This window comes from Larimichthys crocea, chromosome XXIV (genome assembly GCF_000972845.2).
Source record: "Larimichthys crocea isolate SSNF chromosome XXIV, L_crocea_2.0, whole genome shotgun sequence".
Taxonomy (NCBI): domain Eukaryota; kingdom Metazoa; phylum Chordata; class Actinopteri; family Sciaenidae; genus Larimichthys; species Larimichthys crocea.
The window spans coordinates 360749-382918 of NC_040034.1; the positions used below are offsets into that span (position 1 = coordinate 360749).

Here is a 22170-nt window from a genome sequence, read left to right on the forward strand (position 1 = left end):
ATGTAAACAACGTTTCCAGAGATACCAGCATATCCAGATGTCTTTCCTTATAACAATCCATGAATCTAAAAAGCAATACGGGCGTTTTACCACCAGACAATTGGCTGCAATTTAGCCAGTAGTGAAACAAGGCAAATCACCGGCCATTTAGCAAGTGGAGAACACCGTCCGTCTCTAAAAGCTGTGATAGCTATTCCTAATGCGAGGACATTGAGAAACATAATGTACCGACAGTAGATCTCTGTAAGTGTGTTTGCTTGTGTGTTAATGCACTCTTGTGTGTGTGTGTGTGTGCCTTGTTATCAACAGTGTATTATGGTACAATGATCTCAAACAACACCTTTGGAACACGTGTACATGTCCTCGCTCACACCGACACATCAGGCGGTAGATGTTTCAAGACACACACGAGCACGCACACACACACACACCTCTGTGTTTTTTTTGTGATGTTCTACTGGTGTAAACATCTGGGAACAAAGCGAATTGATTGTCCATTGGATGGGGTAATGGAGGGAGTAAACTGAAGAGAAATGAAGGTAGGGGAGTCAGGAGAACTACGAAAAAAGGGGTAGAGAGTAATGGATCCTATTAATCAGGACAGTTCTTTTACTTCTTGATAGATTTCTCTGTACGTTCCCTTCTCTCATCTAACCACACACTCCATCTTTACTCATTTATTTGTTCTTGTATCCTTTTTACTTCCACACCTCCACATCCTTCCCCCTATATCCTGTCACCGTCTTTCTCTCCTTTTCGTTCGACCTCCTCTCCTCTGTCCATTTTCTTTTGTTCACCTTACATCCCGTTTAATTTTTAACCTGCGCTTCTTTCCGTTTTTTTCCTTCCCTGCAGCTCATAGCGTCGAACATGGAGGGAAAGAGTAGTCCCAGCGAAGTGTTGGTGTGCACCACCAATCCAGACAAACCGGGCCCTCCGTCTACACCCTGTGTCACCGCAGCGACACCCTACGGATTTACAGTCACATGGGGTAAAGATACACGCATACATACACTTCAAACATGACCACACTTTTTAGATTACCCACTTATTAAATCCATTATTTTCACGACAAGAAAGCCAAGGCTTCACATTTTTATAAATTTGCCATTTGAATAATTATTTCGTTTTTTAAAAAGTGTTTCTAGCATATCTATGTGACACTTGAACCTTTTTTGGTGCTCTGGCTATTTCCAAATTCACCGAATTGAGATTGGTCAATTAGTTGGAGGAGGGTTTGATTGGTGGTAACACTCAGCTCGGGGGAAAAAACAACTTAAATCTAGAAGGGCATGTGCAAAAATGGAATTAAAATGAAAAGTGGGAAATCGTTGACAAACTGCTTGCCTGCAGCAGCCATAAAAAGCCATCATGTCTGCTATCATCAATCTGTCCTGGGTGAAGCACTGCAGGAGTCAGGGCAGCCTGTCCTTCCTCAAATGTTGTTATCATGGCACAGGGCACACTGTATTTGTGTTTGACTGTAATAGCTGTAAACATAATATATTTGTTAGAGCGCTTAACAATTATATTTAGTGTTGTTTCTACGCAGCTTGATCATTTTAAAGTGATATAGCTGTACGGCATTCCCTGTATTTCTGTTTTAGGTATTTATTTATTAAATCAGTGCTACCCAAGGGTGCGCTTAACTGTATAGCTGTGCTGATACGATAAGTATGAAACGAGGCACAGCTCAAAGTTGGTTGTTTCCAGCGGTGTTGCTTTAACTCTGATCTATATTAGGTAAGATAAGATAGACTTTAATGATCCCACGCGCTGGGGAAATTCATCATCTCCAACGGTGAGTCTTTTTTAGAGCCACCATCACAGCGTCTCTCTCTTTAAAGTTTCTTTAAAGCAGATCAATACAGAGATAATAGGAGCTAAAGGAATTTCTTCGCAGCAGCTCCCCTCGCTACTGGCAGCAGTTTGATAACCGTGCTCTGTGGGAATTATCCTTTTTGTTTGGCTGGAGGCGAAATAATCTGCCGCTGCCCCCCTGACAGTTTATTATTAGTTATTGTATGTATTCTTTGGAATTGATGAGGATTTGAAATGTCACGAAAACTAATGACTTAATAATACTGGGCCACAGTTTTTCGACACTTTTTCCCCTTTGGGAAATTTGACATGTTGCTCTTGTGTTCTCCTCTAAGTTGTTCTCCACCACATAATGTTCGATAAGGTGTGATATTAACCCAAACTAAACCATGTGTTCCTCCGACAGATCCTCCCCAGGACAACGGGGGCTCAGAGGCTCTTACGTACCTGCTAGAGATCTCAGAGGGATGCTCTGAAGGTACGTCCACCCGTCCGTCCATCCATCCATCCGTCCGTCCGTCCACTTTCCCATATGCACATTGTCTCTATTTGTAATTTCTTCAGCCTGTTTTCTTTCACATCAAAGAGAGTTATTCATTTAGCCGTTCGTCGGAGACTAGTGTTGCATGTCAAAGAACAGAAGATTAGAATATCAAAAGAACATGTTCTTCTTTTATAGATAATGAGAGCGTTTTTGTGATGGGAGATACTCTGTAATTAACTCAGCAACACCTTCAACTTCAGGTCCAGTGGATTGATCTAATTAGGCTAAATTGATGCTGTTGGTTAATTCACCTCCTGGCCCGATGGTCTGAAAGTATTGCAGCTGTGTGTTTTTCATTCGATTATAATATATTTTAGGAGCATCTAAGAATCGCAACTCTCTTAATTGGACCTGACATGTCTTCAAATGCAGTGTTAATATTTAGAACATTTATTATTTAATATTCACGGCTGAATAAGCAGCAATAAAAGTTTAGTTACAGGAAATAATAATAATAAAAAAAGAGCTTAACCTTTTAAAAACTCACCACTCAAACCACTTCTGTTCTGTTTTTTTCACCTCACCCGTCACGTAAGAGTCCACCTCTCTGAACTCTCACGTCGCTGCCTTATGTGCCACTGTGCTTGCTGTGATTCATTATTTCATCATTAAATGTGTTTTGTGTGTGCACTGTGAAGCACTTGTTGTCAGAGTATGTAAATAACTCAAGTGTATGCGTTATATAATGAGCATATGAGCATATGTTGTTTTTTTTCAAAATTGCTATTGCTTTCCGTGCTGTGGCGTAAACAAGATCTATATTTGCATAACACGAGTGTGTGCTGTTGCACAGAAGGAACAACACTTTTCACATAATCCATCAACGGAACAAAGATAGTTTCACAAAGAGGTGCGCACGCAACAATTAGGTTAACGGGGTTCGGGTTTTTTTAAAGAATTTAAGTAGGTCAGCTTCAGCGTGCATATGAAACAGCAGGACATTCAGGGAATGCAATTAATGTGCATGTGTCAGCTGTTACGTAATTACCTGTTTTTTTTTGTGTGTGTGTGTGTGCAGCGAGCCAGTGGGAGGTAGCGTACAGTGGTCCAGCAACAGAATGTGTGTGTGAGCGCCTGACACCTGGGACCTTCTACCACCTACGTGTGTGTAGCATCACCACCGGAGGACACAGCCCTGTAAGACACACACACACACACACACACATGCAAAACTCTTTGGAGTGGTAACTTTAAACTTTTACAGTTCTTGATTTAAGAGTGTGACGACAGTGATGCGTCAGTGAAATATGTGGGAAAGTCTACAATCTGCACACACACAATCAACAAAGTATAATCAACATTTCCGCCTGTGATTAATCAAACTGATCTATGATTGCAGTTCCGTCTCTTATGTTTTGATTTCTCTTGGTTTTATCACTTTTCATCACTCAGTGCACTGTTAGTGTTCCGGTCCGTACATTAAGCGTCCCACCAGGGCCCTGCCAGCCGCCGAGGATTGTGGGCAAAGCCAAACACAAGGAAGTGCAGTTAGAATGGGGTGAGTGCTGACACACACGTACGCCGCGTTTAGCTTTTATTTACCAGAATGTATTTGAATTTTTTACGTAAGGTGGCTCAATCACCCTCTGGCTGCTTAATATGTTTCCCTGGCCAACTCTAATGTAGCTTTGGTCAACCATGTTTCAGCCTAATTGAGCCCTAATTTAGCCCATTAAATGCCTAACCTAGCCTCATATCTGACTTGACTCTCCTAATGTCGGCTCATTATCGCAGATTAGTACTGTTATCTGTTGGCAGGCAAAAGTCTCCCAGCCTGAAACGCAGAGGAAGTTCTTGTTTTAACCAGTTTAATATAGCTGGCCGCAGGCCTAATCAGCTCACATTCAGTCAGCGATGCAGCAATTACTGGCTCGAGCTGAAGGTCAGACATAATGTATTGGAGGGTTTTCCCCACTGTCTCCATCATTTATTACTTTAACCAACCTGAAACCAAAGTGAAGCAGCTGGTGGAGGAAAGAATCCCTCGGAAATATACCGAGTGAACTGCTCTGTAAACATATGACATTGGTATTTCCATCACACATGGGTTTGGTTTCATGTCACAGTTTGATTATAATTGCTCTCTCTCTCTCTCTCTCTCTCTGTCCCCCAAAGACCCCCCTGTATCTGAGGGAGTGTGTGAGGAGTGTGTGTTCAGTCTGGAGATGAGTGAGGGGGACACCAAGCCGGCAGAGGTCTACCATGGGTCAGAGCTGCAATGCACCGTCGGTAGCCTGCTACCTGGTGCGACATACAGTTTCCGACTGAGGGCCGCCAACGAGGCCGGGGTGAGAAATTCACATGCATATGCACGGCAGGAGTACGACCAGTAATAAGAAACAGAAAACCCATCAACTAGTAATTCACCAACCAAGACCACACGCTCCACAAAAAATGCTTTCTTGATGGAACATTTCAAGTTACCATGCATCTCAACAAGTCAGCTTTTCAAAATGTATAAATTTTAATTTTACGCTTGACCAGCATGAAATTCTGTGTTTAATGGCTCTTAGGGCCATGAAATCCACTCAGCACATGGAGTACAAAAACTGTGGAACCTCTTCATATGATTCAGCTTCAAATGGGTTTTGTAGTAGCTAAGGGCCTATTAGGTCAGAGTGTCCCAGACAGACTAACAACGTGCGTGTTTGGATGCAGATTTGTTCTCGGTCTCAACCTGATACATCTGATTGCTTTGATCATCCACATACTAGCACTCAGACTGGCTGATGAGATGGAGACACAAACACAGCACACACACGCTTAAAAATAGGAGGAACACATGCGGAGGGCAGCAAAAAAAATAAACCCAGCGGCGGCGAACCACGTGTGCGCAAATACACAGGTGTGATGTGTTCGGCCTCTTCCACTCAACACGTGTGTGGTGTCTCTTTCTTTGTTTTTAGTTCGGAGCGTACTCCGAGCCGACAGAGGTGACGACTGCGGCGGGCCCTCCTGGCCAGTGCGGGGCGCCACTCATCACTCTTACTAATAACACCTGCGTAACGCTCAACTGGGAGGTGAGACAGAGACGGATCTACTTCTGTATTTATCAGAGGAAAAAACACTGTGCCACGAAACGTCCCCATGTTCTCTCAGATCGATTCTGTGTATTGAGTTTGTGCAGATCTCTATAATAGACGACATTTCCTTGAGCTATTGTGCAAAGCTATTGTAGTAGACTTCTAGGTCAGTTGTATAGGTTTCTTAGCAACCATCATTCCTCAATATGCATATCACAGGGTAGCTTAAATATCTCTGGGTTTTTTTACTGACCTACAAACCTGCTGCTTTAAATGCCCACCTGGGCTGCTGTGGATGAGTAGACCCAGGAGACTGTTGTTCATAGCAATCCCACTCCCCAGGATGATCCAAACTGTAAAATGGTGTTGTGTCTTGGATTGAATAAAGCATGTCCCTACTAGTCTAGCCCTAGTTTCCCTTTGGCCGACTCTATCGTGGCACTATATTTCCAGATGTATGGCTGTATTGTCTTTGATTTGAAGTTCCTATTGATTGTGTTGCAGAGTCCCGAGGGTTCGGGTACAGACATCTCTGAGTATCGCTTGGAGTGGGCGAGGGAAGACGAACCCATGGAGCTCATCTACTGCGGATCCGCCACACAGTGTGAACTGTCAGACCTGACGCCTGCCACAGACTACTGCTGCAGGCTACAGGTAACACACACACACACACACACACACACACACAAGCATACAGTCAAACATACCATGTACACTTCACGTGCAGGCACACAGGGATGTTTGCTTACAAGAAATAAGAAAGCACATAAACTATACATGAGCACAGGTGCAGGCATGGCGGAGACTCGGACAGAGTTAAAAAGCAATTGAGTCTGGTGAAAGGTTAATGATAATTGATACTATTTGTGCTCTGACTCTTAATCTGGTGCATAAATAAGTGCTCTCTTTCATTTTCCTTTTCATTTTTTTTGGTCTAACACACACATACCCACACCCAAACACACACACACACACATACACACACTCCTCCTTGCCTTCTGCCCTGATGTACCCTCTGAAGCTATGAATCCAATAACAGCATGTTTTATGGCTCACTTTTTTATGGGCTCATTTCTAGTTTAGAGGACAGAACAAGGTCATCCGAATGTCCCGATCGATGTGTGTGTGTGCGTTTATATGCGATCCATCTTTGTTGTTTGTTTGCGTGCATCGGCAGCGTGCACGTGTGTGTTCATATGTGCAATAATGGGACAGATGCGCCTCTCAGGAGGACTGCAAGAACAGAACACGCGAGAGACATCGGCTCGGTTTGAACTCTCTCTGACTCCTCGTGTCCTGTATCTTTTTTATAAATCAGCGCAGGCTCACCTGACGTAGCGTTGTTTCAAACCCGCAGAGCTTGATGTACACTTGTTTTACGATAACATTAAATAGCCAGACACTCACGCGATGATAAGGTAAATTAAGAGGTCCTCACATTTCTTTATGTTTTTCAAGCTGCGCCAAAACATCTTTGACACCCGATGATAAATCAGGAAAACTACAGAAATATAATTCTTCCTGCCTCAGACCCTCAAAGCGCGTTCATAATTTACTGCTGAGATTAAGTAGTAAGTCAAACTTTTCTGTAAGCACACGCTGCGGACCGCAAATCAAGCCCTTTACCTTGATGTGCACTCACTCACTATTCTTGGAAAGTGGCTGCGGTATGTTTTTATACTAAAAAAAAGCAACATGAAGCAGTCCGCATGTTCTTGGATTTGCTCTGCACCTTTTTACAGCAATTACTGACCGCAAAGTGCATGTGTTTTTTTTTCTTGCAAATTTAAAAGAAATGCAAGAAACAATTTGTTCATTCTTTTTATTTTAGTTTAAGCTTTTTAAAATCTGGCAGGTGTCTTCTTCAAAAGCTGCTAAACGTTCTGTTTTCCTCCTCGATGAGTTTGTGTGAGGCACTGAAGCAGGTTATTTTAATAGAGCGTACCTGAGGTGAATAGAAATGTGTGCCACACATCACGAGAATAAGACTAATGTTCTATCACAACTAATTTGAATTAATCTCCCTCTTCCCGGTTTCTTGTCTTCTTCCATCCTCCATGTCCTCCTCTCCTTTCTCATGCTCTTGCCTGTGGTAAGTGTCTCCTGCCGGCTCATTTCATCTGTTTCCCTCCCTCTTTACTGTTAACCTTTATCTGTCTGTCATTCCTTTTGTCTTTTCACCTCTTCTCACCTCTCTTCCATGCTCCAATTCCTTTCTTTCATCTCCTCCGTCTCTTAACCCTCTCTGCTTTTTTTTGTTGTTTTCAACTCAGGCTGTGAATCAGGCAGGTGCTGGTCCTTACAGCGAGCAAGTGAGTTTCCGGACCCCAGCAACAAATCCAGACCAGGTCTCCTCCCTGTGCCTCCTGGACTTCCCGGTCTCCACGGAGTCAGGTCATTCCCCGTCTACCTGCCTCCTCCTGAAGTGGGACGAGCCAAACAGCAACGGGGCGGAGATCACCTGCTACGTCATCACCCTGGACGACCAAACCATCACTGTGGAATCGGGGACAAGTCATCTTGTCACAGACCTGCAGCCAGACAGTGAATACAGGTACACAGACTTTGAACAACCCACATTAACTTGTTGAACGAGCCACCAAACAAGCATTCACAGTGTAAAAGTGCTCTGCTAATATATATATATAACGTATTAACAACACATTCAGTAATCAGTTAGTTGACTGTATAATAATAATGTAGGTCACTTTTGAGTTTTAAGAGACATTAGAGGTTATGATATTTTAATTTTAGTCCCTGTGGAGATCAAGTTCCCACAGTGCTGGATCCTACATTTCCCATAATACAACTTTCATTAGAACCTGCCTGCCAGGTAAAAAAGTTTATCAAACTCCATGGCCAGATGTGTTGCTGAGACTTTAAAAAAAAGGACAATTGCAGGGTGTCGTTTAGCCTTTCGGCCCAGGGTTCGAATCCGACCTGTGGCTCTTTCCCGCATGTCATTCCCCATGCATCTCTCTCTCTCTCCCCACATTTCCTGTCACTCTTCAGCTGTCTCAGTCAAATAAAGCTCAAAAAGGCCAAAAAAAAAGTCTTAAAAAAAAAAGAAAAGGGAGAATTGCAGCTACAGAAAAGAGTGTTCATTATTTATCATAGTCACAGGTTTTGCTTGAGGAATTATACTTTTCAAATGAAATCATTCCTGCATCCCCCGTTATAGATGCCATACATCAGCAGGTTTTAAAATAGTCTAAGTTAAATATGAAATGGAACAAATGCACTATACCAAAACAACAACAACAAATTATTTAGTAGTGCACCTTTTCTCTACTCTCTACTATTTTTTATTTTTGTTGTATATATGTTATAAAATTGTACTATTTTATCCGTACATCATTTTCATCTAGGATTTGAGTTAAACAACAATATGATGTATATATAGTAGCCTTGGGAGCCCGTATGATGTTTTTCATCAGATCCAGGTGTACTTGACAGCAGTAAACAATTACTTCACAATCAGCACCTACTGTCGTACGTCCCTGTAAGCAATTCTGCGATTACCCGATTGTGTGACTGTGAAGTGAGTTCTTTGAATTGAGGGAGAAAAAAAAACACGGAGAGGGTGTCCAGTGTGTGTGTGTGTGTGTGTGTGTGTGTGTGTAGGGGGGGGACGTGTAAAGAGGCAGGGTGATCACACGCCATTGTTTTCATTCTGAGGTTGTTTTTGTCCCGAAGTCACTGTGCTCTCTTGCATAATAGCTGTGACTGATTCAAAACACTGTGCATGTGTATGCACATGTGTGCATGCCTGTGTGTGTGTGTGTGTGTGTGTGTCTGTGTGTGTGATTCTGCCTGTGGGAGTTTTTCTGTGTGCCAGTGACGGTAATTCTGATTGTTATTTACAGCAAAGGTACTTCAAATAATATTATTCTGATACTATTCGTGTATGGCTTTGTGAAGTGAGCACAGCACATATGTTGCTTGCTTTGTCGGGAATCAGGCTGTGTGTGCATACACCTAAACCACCTACACCTAAATAATGAATCAGACTTTTTAATGTATTTTGTAATCAAAAGCTTCATAACCTTTAGTTCTCTAAAGATTGTGCAACATCTTAAGTATGAAAAGAGATCCTTCAGATACAAGATCTCACAGTCAATCTTATGCATCTTCTCTTAATACCTTCACAGTCCATTAAGAAAGTTAAAAGGTATTTAAGTCTGTAGAGATGCATTAGGAGGATAATTGCCACATGCTCACATCACAGAATACAGATTCACTAAAGCTGCCGTGCTAAGAAAGTTCTCTTAAACTGACATGAAAATCATAAAACGCCACTTACTTAAATGTAATTAAAGGAGACATTAACTACATTCATTATTGTTACTAAAATAAATGTTTTTGTAGGAGGTACAATTATGCAGGGGATATGGTTACTTATAGTTTAGCATCAACTGCGGATATATTCAGATAAAAAACATATTCTCTCAGTTCTCTTCATTTCATGATTAAACAAACACGCTGTGAAACAAATACCGCGTTCCTCCCTGAACTTTTGATATGTAAACCCCCACATGGCTGAATGCAATCCCTCATCACCAAAGCTAAGCTTTTATATATTTGATTCCTCTCCTCTTCTCCTCTGCCTCCCCATCATCTTTTATCTGTGTGCTTAATTAGCCAGAGGATGAAAGTTGCCCTTTCTCCCCCTGTCTTCACTTAGCTGCATGAATTATAATGAAAGGTTACAGTTACTGAGAATCTGCAAATGAATGTCAGACGGTGGATGCTCGCTCACCGAGGGCTACTGATATGGATGCTAATCAGCTGATCAGACATTGACGGAGAGCCGTTGTGGCAGGGAGGAGAGGGGATTCCTAGAAAAGAGGCAGCGGGGGAGTTTGGAAAAGAAAAAATCAATTTCGGTAAAGTCTTTTTAATCAGGAGGAGATCTGTGCGTCCTTCTGTATGTTAGCAGTACAAAATGCATGCACACAAGCAAAGAAAGAAATTGCAAATTTCAAACTGTAGTCTGTAGGCTAATACACCAACACCAATGCTACATAGTAACAGCATTTAAGCTCGTGATTTAACCTTGCAAACATTAAAAATATTTGCATGCAGTGATGAAAGTTCTGTCTCGGAGGTTTTCACAGTGTAACATCCTGCCCCCCTCCCTCCCTTTTTATTGCAGCGTACAAATCCAGGCGGTGAATGCCATCGGCTCCAGTCCGCTGAGTCCACCCCTGACAGCGAGGACACGCCCTCTCCCTCCGGCCCCGCCCCCCCTCGAATGCTCAGCGGCTGGCCCCCAGAGCCTGAAGCTGAAGTGGGGCGAGAATGCCAGCAACACACACACCCGCGCCCTGCTCGCCGACGACATGGTCTACACACTACAGATGGAGGATAAGAACCACAGGTGGAGTACGCACACACACACACACGCACACGCACAGCTCTTACATAATTGTTTACCTCATGAGATACTGGGAAGGGATTCAGCTTCCTGTATTCTATATCAGTACCACAAGTGTTGTTCACATTGTACACTTGTTGTGCTGCAAGTCAAATCAAAGCAACTTCTGTTGTCATGTCAGAACAAGCTGTACATGGTGTAAATCAATGCCATCATACTAATATAATTATATATTTCTTCATATAGATCTCAAAACATAGCATAGATTTTATAGAATGGTCAAAATAATGAAGTGAATGCTTTGATTTATTATTTCTAAACTCCTCATATCTAAAAGAAAACCCCTAAATGATTCACATAGTTCATTATTAATTGCAGTTTTCTTAAGCAGAATTAATGTTGACAGCAAGATTTAATAAAATCAACTCAGTATGTTCATAGTCTTATGAAGTAATTCCGAGCCCCAGCTTACACATCTGTCGAGACAAGACAAGATTAGTGTCCGTTTTTATAGATGGAGCCTCAGCTCTAACTGCGATGTTCCCCTCAGAGGATGTGCTCTCTGTACCTCTTGGCCCTCAGTTCCTCCTTTTCAATTCCTCAACCCACAGCTAGTCAATACAGCAAATCAGGACCTAGGAGGTCAATACTACACACACACACACACACGCTGGCTTTTTTGTGTGTGTGTGAGCAGTAACTAGATGTATCAGTGAGTAGTCACGTTGAAGGTACCTGGAGCCAGCCGGGATGGAGCCTCCAACAATACACCCTCCATTTAACTTGACTGGTCAGACAGGAGTGGCAAAGACAAAGAACATGGCCTGCTGACAGGGAGATGGAGGGCATATTTGTTAATGTAGCACACAAATAGGAAACCGACTAAACCGAAAGGCAGCGGAGAAGCACTTTTATCCCACCTGTGGGATTGTTTCGCCCCCTCTCTCCATCCAGCCCTCTACCATTCCTGGTTAGCCAGCTATCAGTGTTTGAATTAAGGCTTGGCTGACAACAAGTTGGCACGTTGGCACCCATGGAATGGTCCAGGGTGCAGCAGGCAACAGATGGTGCAGACTGTGATCTGTTAACCTCTCTGTCACACACACATACAAACACAGAGGCATGCACGTAAACACAAACACCCTGCAAATTAAGACAGCTTTCACAGTTTACAGTTCACAGTTTGGAGAGTTTTATTTACCCCTTTCCAATTGGCATGGTGTGTGTGTGTGTGTGTGTGTGTTTGTGACTCTGTGGTCGTGCTTGGATGCATATGCCTGCGTGGAACACATCTGGATCAGATGGTGTTTTTGAGAATCACCCTGGCATTTGTTTTTTACCTGCACACGTGAGCAAGTTCCACAAGAGCTCATAATCTGCTGTAAAACGAAGAAAAACATTCACCTCCCCTGATTATATGAATTTCATAACACCTTATGTCTGCTAACCCCAATCCTACGCAGACAGATATTAAAACAGGCCGTGATATTCCGCAGATTTTAAATGTTGCTCCTCTTCTTTGTCCTCGTGGAAACAATAGAACATTGTCCACCCTGTTTATAAAATCATAGCTCAAGCTCGCTACTGTATTTAGCGACATATAAATGATACACTTATGTCAAATTTCTATCCACGTTTTCTGTGCTCCGGATAAAATCCCTAACACCAAAAAACAATTTAAGTGGCTATGTGTCATTGAGGGCCAAGGTTTGTTTGTGTCCCACGGTAGCTCTTTATTTTGTCCAAAAATAGCCTTAAATTGGTCACTGATTTATCATTAGGCAGGCCTGTTAAACCTCATTTCTGTCCACAAGTCCACTTTTCCCTTCCTTCTCTCATGGTCAGACTCAAGGATTCAAGTGGTTCAAGTGTTTTTCCAAATTTCTATACGCTAAAAACTTTAAAGGTCTTGCTAGTCAGTTCCCTCCACAGCAAAATATCTTTCCAGGAGGCTTAAAAAGGTTTTTAATCACAGTTTATGAATTGGAAACAGTAGAAGAATTGTATGAAGGAAAGGAGAGCTTTTTATTTGGAGATCTTATGAATTAGATCAGGGTGAAAGTTTCATAGAAGCGTTGAGCGTTGACGGAGCGTCATGGGTTGATTTAATGGTTATTATGGGATGTAACATATATGTTGTTTTTAGATTCCACTTCCAGCATTTTGTTGCACACATTCCCAGAATCATTCAGATAGAACGAGATCATTTGGTCAGTAAAGAAAACAAAAATAGCAGCGTCTCCACACGGCCCAAATTCACAAAGATTCATATTCCTGTTAATTCACTTCCTCTCGTCTTCATCTCAGTCATTTCCGCCGCCAGTAAACTGTCCGTAAACTCCTTAATTGACTGAATCGCTGTGTAATTCCCGACCGATCCACCTTAATTGCCTTTGCTTAGAATTGCAGCTACCGGTGGTTATGACAGAGGTGTAACAGCGGCTGCATTAGCGGCACTTGTACATTTGTTGGGCAGTGTGTGCAGGTGTGTCTTTTGTGTGTGTGCTATCAACAGATGAATGGTTTACACTCCTCCTCTTCCCCCTTTTGCTCTCTCATCACACTCTATTAGAACGAATTAGCAGGAATGTTTTTTTCTCATTGATTAAATCGCCGCGGCAACCAGAAGCTTCATTGCTTTATCATAATGTATCGAGGGAGGTTGGAGGTGGCATTTTAATAATAGCATATTGAATAGCCGGCTGCAATTTCTACAAATATAGTTTCAGATTTTCGAATGCCATCAGCGTCATTTTTATTTTTTTTTTCTAACCAAACAGCGTTACTGTGTTTTCATTGTTTTTGACTTTGGCTGTATCCGGTCCGGTCTCTCGTGGCCTCTCGCTCTCTCGCTTTGTCTCAGGCCAATCTAATTCATATTTATTCATCTCATTTTATTATTGGAAAAGTGACTTCATCCGTGGAGGACCTCTGGAGAAATGTGGACCCCCACTTCCATAAACTTCCTCCTATCTTTTGCTCTCTTTGTCTTTCTCCCATCCACCCTGACGTGTATTTGCGGGTGTGTAAGATCATGAAGAAGGCTGTTTTCTCAGTCTTTTCTTCCTCCACCCCTCGTTCTCCCACCGCTCTTTCCCCCATACTTATCTACATGTATGCAGACTTATCGCTCACGCTGTGTCCTCCCTCGCTTTTTCATTTGCCCTTTTTTTCTTTCCTCCTCACCCTGTCTCTACCCTTTTTAAGCCAGGTGACTTTCTTTCACTTTCTTCTCATTTATATTACCCAGAATACCTCCTGGCAGGGGTATTGGGAGTGCGAGGGCGCCATGGCAACACGGGCAGTGCGGCGTGAGGAAGGTTTCAAACATTTGACAAAGTGGATTTTTAAGATGAATGCAGGTGCAAGAGCAGACACCAGGAGCTAAGCGGGGGTGCAGTCGCTGCCGTTCAGAACAATTATGCGTTCATATGTCACTCGTTATGCCCGTCCACCCTTTCATCCATCCTCTATCTACTTTTCTGTCCACTCTTTCATCTTTGCATCTGTCCAACAGTTCTTCTTCATTTCTCCATCAGTATCGGTCCCATTTGTTTATTCATCAGTCCACGTACCTCATTTCTCCATCCTTCATCCTATATTTATATTATATATTTTCTTTTTCATGTACACCCATTTGTTTTTCCGCACAGCCGGCCAGCATGCAATTCAGCCACTTTAAAAGCAAGCTGTTTCTCTATCTCTGCCTCTAATGCTTATCGATATGCACCCCCACACATAAGTACATCCATATCAGACAATAATTGCTGGCTATTTCGGAGCTTTTACATAAAAATGTACACAAACGTGCACATTTTATCAACCACACACATTAATTGCGGTCCGAATATACAGATAGATAGTCTGCATGTTGAATTGACAAAATGATCAGTGAAGTTTTTATGCTTAAACTTCTTCTTATGTAACTCATCATATTACGTAAGAGTCTTTCAAGGTAAGGCGCTCGCTTTAAGAAGCTCAGGAACTGATGTGTTCCGTGATGTTATGCCAAAATAAATGTTTTAAGCTTTTCTGTAGCCGTGATGAACGGTTTCGTGCTCTATGAAACGGCGTTGTGTTCAAATCAAAGCAGTGATGTTTTTTTGTAAAAGCACAAAGAAATCCGATGCTGGCATTCTTATGAATAAGTATAGAAGAGATGATAAACAACAAACAGAACAACAACACAGCCTGGCTTCCTTCTAACCTCTCTCTCTCTCTCTCTCTTTCTCTCTCTCTCTCTCTCTCTCTCTCTCTCTCTCTCTCTCTCTCTCTCTCCTCCTCCTCCTTTGCTCCTCGTTATGGTTAATTGGTCGGCTGTTTGGCTCTGGACCGAAGGTGCAATTCATCTCATTAACTCTGGCCTGTTGATTTTGTGTGTGTGTGTATGTGTGTGTGTCGGTCGAGTGTTAATTGCTTTGCTGATGGAAACTTATGACAATGGAAAAAATTTGATGTATTTACTGCGTATACATAAAAATGACTCATTTCACGGCCGTGGGGTTGTTGAGCTGAGAGTAAACAAGGAGTAAACAAGGATACATGTAGCATTTACACCGCAGACGCTGAACTTCAATCCTACCAGCACCGGGGTGTCTGCGTGTGTGTGTTAACTGTAAAGGCCTGGCAGTGAGGCAAAGAATTAACAACATCGTATATCAAGCAGAGAAACACGTCACATCTCTGTAGTGCGGCTACATAAAGAGCTCATCTGGAGTTATAGCCTTCCACTAAAGCGTGACCTCTCTCATCTCTTCGCTCTCTCTCTCACTCCGTCGTCTCTTTTCCTCTTACGGCAGATCCTCCATCATTGTCTACAGCCTTTTTATAATTACCACTCACCTCTCCTTTCCTCCTCTATTTCTCCTTTCAGACTTTTCTTCCTCCATCACTGCCTCCCCTATCTTCTCACTTACCCCTATCACCTTTTGTCTTTCTCCCTCTCCGCCCCCCTTTCCCATAACTCCCTTTCCCCGCTCAGACTTTTACCTTATTGTGCCGAAAAGCTGATAGCGCAGATAAATAACCCCCCTTTTTTTTTTCTCCCCCAGCTCAAACCCCCCTGACTCGCTCATTCGCTCACTTATCATCTCTCCTTCAGTGCATCAATCTGTCCATCTAGCCAGCCAGAAACTTTTTTTGGGGGGGGTGCTCGTTTTCATCAGATTTGCGGCTATGGCACGTCAAGTATTCCTCCTGTGTGTTCATAAATCACCGCTATCTTAGTCAAGGTTTACTCTCGTCTCTTCTCGACAGCATCCCTGTTTCTCTTCAAGGTCTCAACTACGTATTTCTCACAAACAGTCCCACTTTGCTAAAGCCAATGCTGATGCAGCCTGGCCGTCTTGAGGTGAATAAACCTCTTAGTGATACATGTAGGTCAGCGTGTTTAACTGGTAATGCCTGCCGCGATGAGTCACAGAAAGTCCAGGAATAATGCATCAGTCCCATCATGAACACGGTGTGAATCAGTCCTGAAAACTGGTTTAGTGATTAGTGCAACCCAAGTATCGATGTCTCATGTTTTTTTAACCGTGAGTTGCTCCATCACCACATCTCTCCCTTCCTCTAATCTAATCACCATTACTCCTTCCTCTCACCTTCACCTCTCTTCCTCACTCACTTTCTCTACTCCGTCCTCTCCTTCAACCTTCGTTATCATTCACAGATTTCTCTCTAAATTTGTCTCTTAACTTTCTTCGTTCATTACGTCTGTATCTCCGTCCAGGTTTGTGACGATCTACCGTGGTCCCAGCCACACCTACAAGGTCCAGAGATTGACGGAGTCCAGCAGCTACAGCTTCAGAATACAGGCCATCAGTGACGCTGGGGAGGGTCCTTTCTCTGACACACACACCTTCTGCACCACCAAGTCTGTACCCCCTGCCCTCAAAGGTAAATGAATCCGGGCAAAGTGTGTGTTTGTCTGTGCATGGTGTGTGTGGGGGGGATATCACTGTCATAAGTTTGCATTGTGCAACTTATTCTAATTTATGAATGCATTTATCTCCAATTATCTCATAACAAAGTTAAGTTTGAACTTTTGAAGGGCCGTTGCAGGGAGTTATATTGGGAGGCGGAAATAAAGCAATACATTTGTTTTCTGTTTGACTGCTAGAGATGGCGTGTTTACCGGTACCTTACTTGATTATTGCCTCCAATATGTGGTGTTTGCTGTAAACCTAGAGGCGGTGGCTTATTATAGCTATAATAATCACAGTAAAGAGTATCCTCTCAGGTGATATAACTGGGAAGTATTACGGTATGACTGCGAGGCTGTGAATGTCCGGCACAACATTGGCATATCCATAAATGGGAAAATAACAGCGTTAACGGTCCAAACAGCTTAGGAAGGTCGCCTGCAAATCAGCTTTCAGTTATTAATTAATAAGTCCTGAGGTAGAGTTTAATAAATGTATGCTGTGTTTTGCACAGCGATTAATGCAAAATTTGGTTGTGTTGTTACCTCTGGTATAAAATGACATTATCCCCCCAAGGATATTATTGCTTTGCAAAACAATTATCAGTCTAAAGTGTCAAGCATTATTGTTAATATAAAGCATTTAGATATCAGGGAGATGGATGTTAGTATCTGCTCATTAATAGGAGGTTAGAAATATTTGGCCTACATTTGGATGAATGGATTCAGGTGTGTTTGTTTTCGGGCTTCTTTATGATTTTCTTTCCAGTAGGAAATGTAAATCCGAGTCAGAATCACATTTCGATGCCATTTTATTCCCACTAGCTCCCAGAGTGCACCAGCTGGAAGGGAATATGTGTGAGATCACATGGGAGACTATCCAACCAATGAGAGGAGATCCTGTGAGCTATGTGCTCCAGGTGCTGGTGGGACGCGAGTCAGAATACAAACAGGTTCGTCACACACACATATACACATGCAAACACACACACACACAGGATAATGCTCAGCTCTTCTATTATTCAGTTCATTCATTTTTTTTTTTGTGTACGTGTGTACGACTACTGGGAGGATGTTTTCTAATCTCCCAGAGGAGAAGAAAGATCAGTTTGAGCTGATGGGGAGGGTAATACAGAGCATCCACACAGATGGACTGAATGAAACACACACACACACTTTTTCACACACTCACAACGTACAGATAAGATACAGCAATCTGAAATTGAACTATTGAAGGTATTCTGCAGTGCCAGCAGAATTTATCGAATGGTATTGAAGGATTTTAAATGAGAATCACAACAGAGAAACAAGTGGGGAAAAAAAAAAGATCTTGGCCGCACTTGGAAAATATGGGATTAGCTGGCTGGCAGCTGGAGCGATGAGCCCGACGGGTAGACTGCTGACAAAAAGACATTTGTCTTCAGGGTCGTTTTACTCTCTGTTATTGAATTACTGAATGGTTAGAGGGAAGAACTGCTGATACTCACCAGCGGACAAAAACGCAGCTGTGTGTGTACGATGTGCGATGCGTATTTGCTCAATTCATTATGTGTACACACACATCAGCCGTCAGTACAGATCTGTAATGCTGCTGCTGGTCAGATGTGTCCTCCTGTTGTTTGTTTCTCAGTCTCAGAATGACAGTGAGTGACTGCGCTCGTGCACTACTTTTTCTTTCGCCAACTTCCTAAACAAACAAAAATTCAGAAGGTTAGAGCTAAATGAGCCTTTGTGTAAAACTCCCACAGACCTCGAGTCTTCCCGCTGCATTGAAATAGAATGAAAATGAAAAATATCTGGCAGACACAAAAACCATTTCACTGTCCATGATCAACGATAATTGATTTTTTCTAACTTGATTTTATTTATACAGCCCGATACTACAAATTAGATTTTGCTCGAGTGAAAGCATACAGCATCCTTCTATCCTTACACCCTCGATTCAATCAGAAACTTCCCCCCCAAAAAAAAACGAGAAGGAAAATTAAAGAAGGCTCCTGAAGAGCAACAGAGAAGAGACCCCTCTACTAGGACAGACACACATGCGATAACTGTCGTGTGCACAGAGCAGATACAAAACTCTACATACACTGTAAACATACATAAATAATATGGATCGGTGGAGGACGTCAGGCAACTTCCAAAGTCACACGACCTCCTTTTCAACACGGAGGTCGACAGAGCCGCAGAGGGAGTGAGAGGCAAGGACAACATGTACACAAGGGGGAAAGAGAAAAGACCGAATCTCCTGGAGGCCGAAGATTCAGATCCAAAACAACATCTGGAATGTGGAACCGAAAGCAGGGACAGAGAGAGACAGAGAGAGAGGTCTCATGACCGACGATTGATCCAGCACAGAGAAGCCTGAGTGAAGATCGTTGATCATGGACAGTGAAATGCTTTTTGTGTGGTTTTTCGGGAAAGTTTAAAGTCTTCTCACGGGCATGACAAACATGGACTATAAGAATAACACTTAAACTGAGGCAGACTTGCATGTGTTTTTGATCAAAGATCATATATTCTGGTTCAGGGGTGATCTTGCTCTCTTTCTGATCCTCTCATACAGAGAAGCGTTTGCCATTTTTCTAGCTGGGGAAATCAAGGGATAAGAAACTTAACCCAGGGATAAACATTAATCATATTCAATGAAACCAGGACTCTGTTTCAAGATGCACTGTGGTGCAGCCATGCCATGATGCCAGATGTGTTTTGTTATAATTTGACTTGAGCTGGTTTCCTTTGTAAATTGGTGCCTGTTTGCCTGCTGAGAGTGTCACCATGCCCATGCTATGAAAACAAGCAATCATATGCCACCGTGACCGCAGCAAGGATGCAGGTGTCTAGTCCAACAAAACGCCAACCAGCTCATCTCACTCACCACACCCGAATACCCGAATATGTTTTTAAAACTTTGTCCTGTCCCGTCTTTTTCTCCCCTCGCAGGTTTTTAAGGGAGAGGAGGGCGCGTTCCAAATCTCTGGTCTCCAGGGCAACACAGACTATCGTTTCCGCGTGGGCGCCTGCCGCCGTTGCCAGGATACGTGCCAGGAACTGTGCGGACCACTGAGCCCGTCCTCCTTGTTCACGCTGCGTCGCCAGGAGACGGCGTCGTCGGGGGAGCTGTGCGCCGTGGAAACGGGCAAAGGGGCGGGCCTGATCTCCAGCGACGAGCGCTTCGCCGCGCTCATCGTGTGCATGTTCGCAGGCTTCTCCATCCTCATCGCCTGCTTGCTACAGTACTTCTTCATGAAGTGAGGGAATTTTAACTATCTATAGGATAGAAAGAGAAAGCAAAAATCACAGAGTCTATGAAAGAACCGAATGAAATCAAAAAAACACTTGAGATATACTTCTAAGGCTATTTGTTATTTTTTTGTTTTGTTTTTTTAGTCAAAGTACCGATTCTGGCTTTCCTCACCTTGTTCCTGTTGTTGTCTTCGGCCTTCACTTTGTATGGTCTCATTTCTCTCTATGTCTCTGTTGTCTTTGTATCATTGTCTGTCTCATTTGTTAAGGATTTCTGTCGAGGGAAGCCTTGTCTTAGCTGTACCTCGGTTGGGAAAGAAAACTGATAATCAAGCCTTAAAAATAGCTGTGAGCAAAGCAGTTGCTCCTCAGACTGACTTGCATGTTTTTATTTTGTATCTTTTTAAAAACATATTCGATTAGAGAACGTGTATATTTCTTGACGGTCATTGCCTTACCTTTTTTTTTTGTTTGTTTTGTTTTTCAATGTGTAATTTTTTTTTTTTTTTTGCTGCAGTCTTTATTCATTTCAGCCATATTCCAATGTAGGCTATCAAAGCTTTAGCCATTCATACCTTTTTATTATTCCGTTTGTTACTACTCTACAGGCTTGTCGGTCAATTCATGCAATCTGCACCTGCTCTCACGCGCGCGACTCACAACGAGACACGGCGCGCGATGTGCAAATTTTATGTACATGCACACACACACACACGCACACACACGCGCGTACAATTACACTCATGCAATGACGGTGAGAAACACACACACACATTTCCTCCAATCACATCATATCCGCTCATCCTTTTAACATTCAATCATTCACTCATTCAGCTACCAAAGTGATGCAATTCATGTGTGGTGTAAGATGCTGCTATCCTGTGATTTTGTTATATCTAAGAAAGAATGGAAAACCAGTAATCCTAATATATACTTATATATATATATATCTTATATATATATATATATATATATATTTAACAAATATATATAATGCTATAGAAGTGATGTAATATAAGTGATGGCAATGTAAGGTCTGAACTACAGTGTAAAAGGAGAGGAGACTACTCTAGGTGCTCACAAACAGCAGCTCTGAGGTCAGTTCAGCAGCTCGTGCAGATGGTTGAAGGAGCCCTTAAAGACTGGTCTTGGATCAGAATATATGAACCCTTGTAGGTGATGTGAATGTCGGGGCATAAACTGGCTTTAGCGTTTTTTTAGGAAGCCGAGCTGGGATTGTGATTGGCTGCTTAAACTCACTTAGGGAAAGGGCTTGGGGCTGAGTATTTAAATTGGCCCCTCAGGTCAGTCCTTCCATATCCATACCATCTCAAAGTACCATACTGCTACAGCCAATAATGTAATACAATGCCCATAGCGTCACAGACCCAGAGGTGCTAACAGCCTGCCGGCTTGCCGCTCTTCTCAGAGCTGTGTGTGTTAACCAGGAAAGCCATTAGCTTGAGCTTTACCCCCCCCTGCACCCACCCACACACTCTCTCTCCCTGCCATTTAGCCTGCCGCCAGCCAGAGGCAACGCTGAAGCTGTAGTTTCTCCTTCCACCCAGTCTGTGAATCGATACATTTGAAGACTCCTCTCCTCTTTTCTCCTCTCCTCGCCCCATAATTATCTGTAATTACCTTTTTTGCTCTGGCTGCGCCTCTCTTTGCTTTCGATCCATCCCATCCTTCTGCTCATGCACTACTCTCTCTCTATCTCTCTCTCTCTCTATTAAAAAGTGCTTTATTGACATGTAATCAGAGTAGTAGCAAGTCTGTGGTCTCTCCTCAGACGGACATGTTCTCTGGGGTCTTGAACTAATGTTCACTAACCAAACAAGCCTTTGACAGAACACAACTCAACAGAACAGGGCATTCTGACACTTGTGACATCCCTCCCGCCTGACTCCTGAACCCCCTTTACCCCCAACCCAAAAAACAAAGCCAAGGTACAGCCCATTATATATATATATATATATCTATATCTATATATAAATATATATATACCCTGATGATCCAAAGAAGTCACCCCGACCTGCATGATTAACATGTCTACTGTTGTCAGGTGGGGTGTGTGGGGGGAGAGGGATTGGGTGGGAACAGGGGGTATGGAAGAGGGGTGGGGCAGTATTTTAGCCCCACCGCTTAACTCTGATTGGCAGCCTGTAACGTACCTCAGGGATAAGGCCTTACAGAGGGGAGATCTAATCGTGTCACCCCCCGCCCCATCGCTGTCAAC

At 42.9% G+C, this 22170-nt stretch overlaps 1 protein-coding gene across 2 annotated transcripts in view; it reads left to right on the forward strand.

Moving 5' to 3' along the window:
- Nucleotides 1-20866, forward strand: part of fndc3ba (fibronectin type III domain containing 3Ba) — an 86909-nt gene extending 66043 nt beyond the window's left edge. For both annotated transcript variants that reach the window (XM_010732196.3, XM_027275275.1), the window contains 12 exons: nt 856-991; nt 2228-2299; nt 3384-3502; nt 3758-3863; nt 4481-4653; nt 5272-5385; nt 5893-6042; nt 7662-7942; nt 10544-10768; nt 16494-16660; nt 17511-17638; nt 19629-20866. In XM_010732196.3, coding sequence (XP_010730498.1) covers nt 856-991; nt 2228-2299; nt 3384-3502; nt 3758-3863; nt 4481-4653; nt 5272-5385; nt 5893-6042; nt 7662-7942; nt 10544-10768; nt 16494-16660; nt 17511-17638; nt 19629-19940 — 1983 coding nt within the window. In that variant the 3' untranslated portion in view covers nt 19941-20866. The remainder of the gene's footprint in view (nt 1-855; nt 992-2227; nt 2300-3383; nt 3503-3757; nt 3864-4480; nt 4654-5271; nt 5386-5892; nt 6043-7661; nt 7943-10543; nt 10769-16493; nt 16661-17510; nt 17639-19628) is intronic.
- The last annotated feature ends 1304 nt before the right edge of the window (nt 20867-22170 follow it).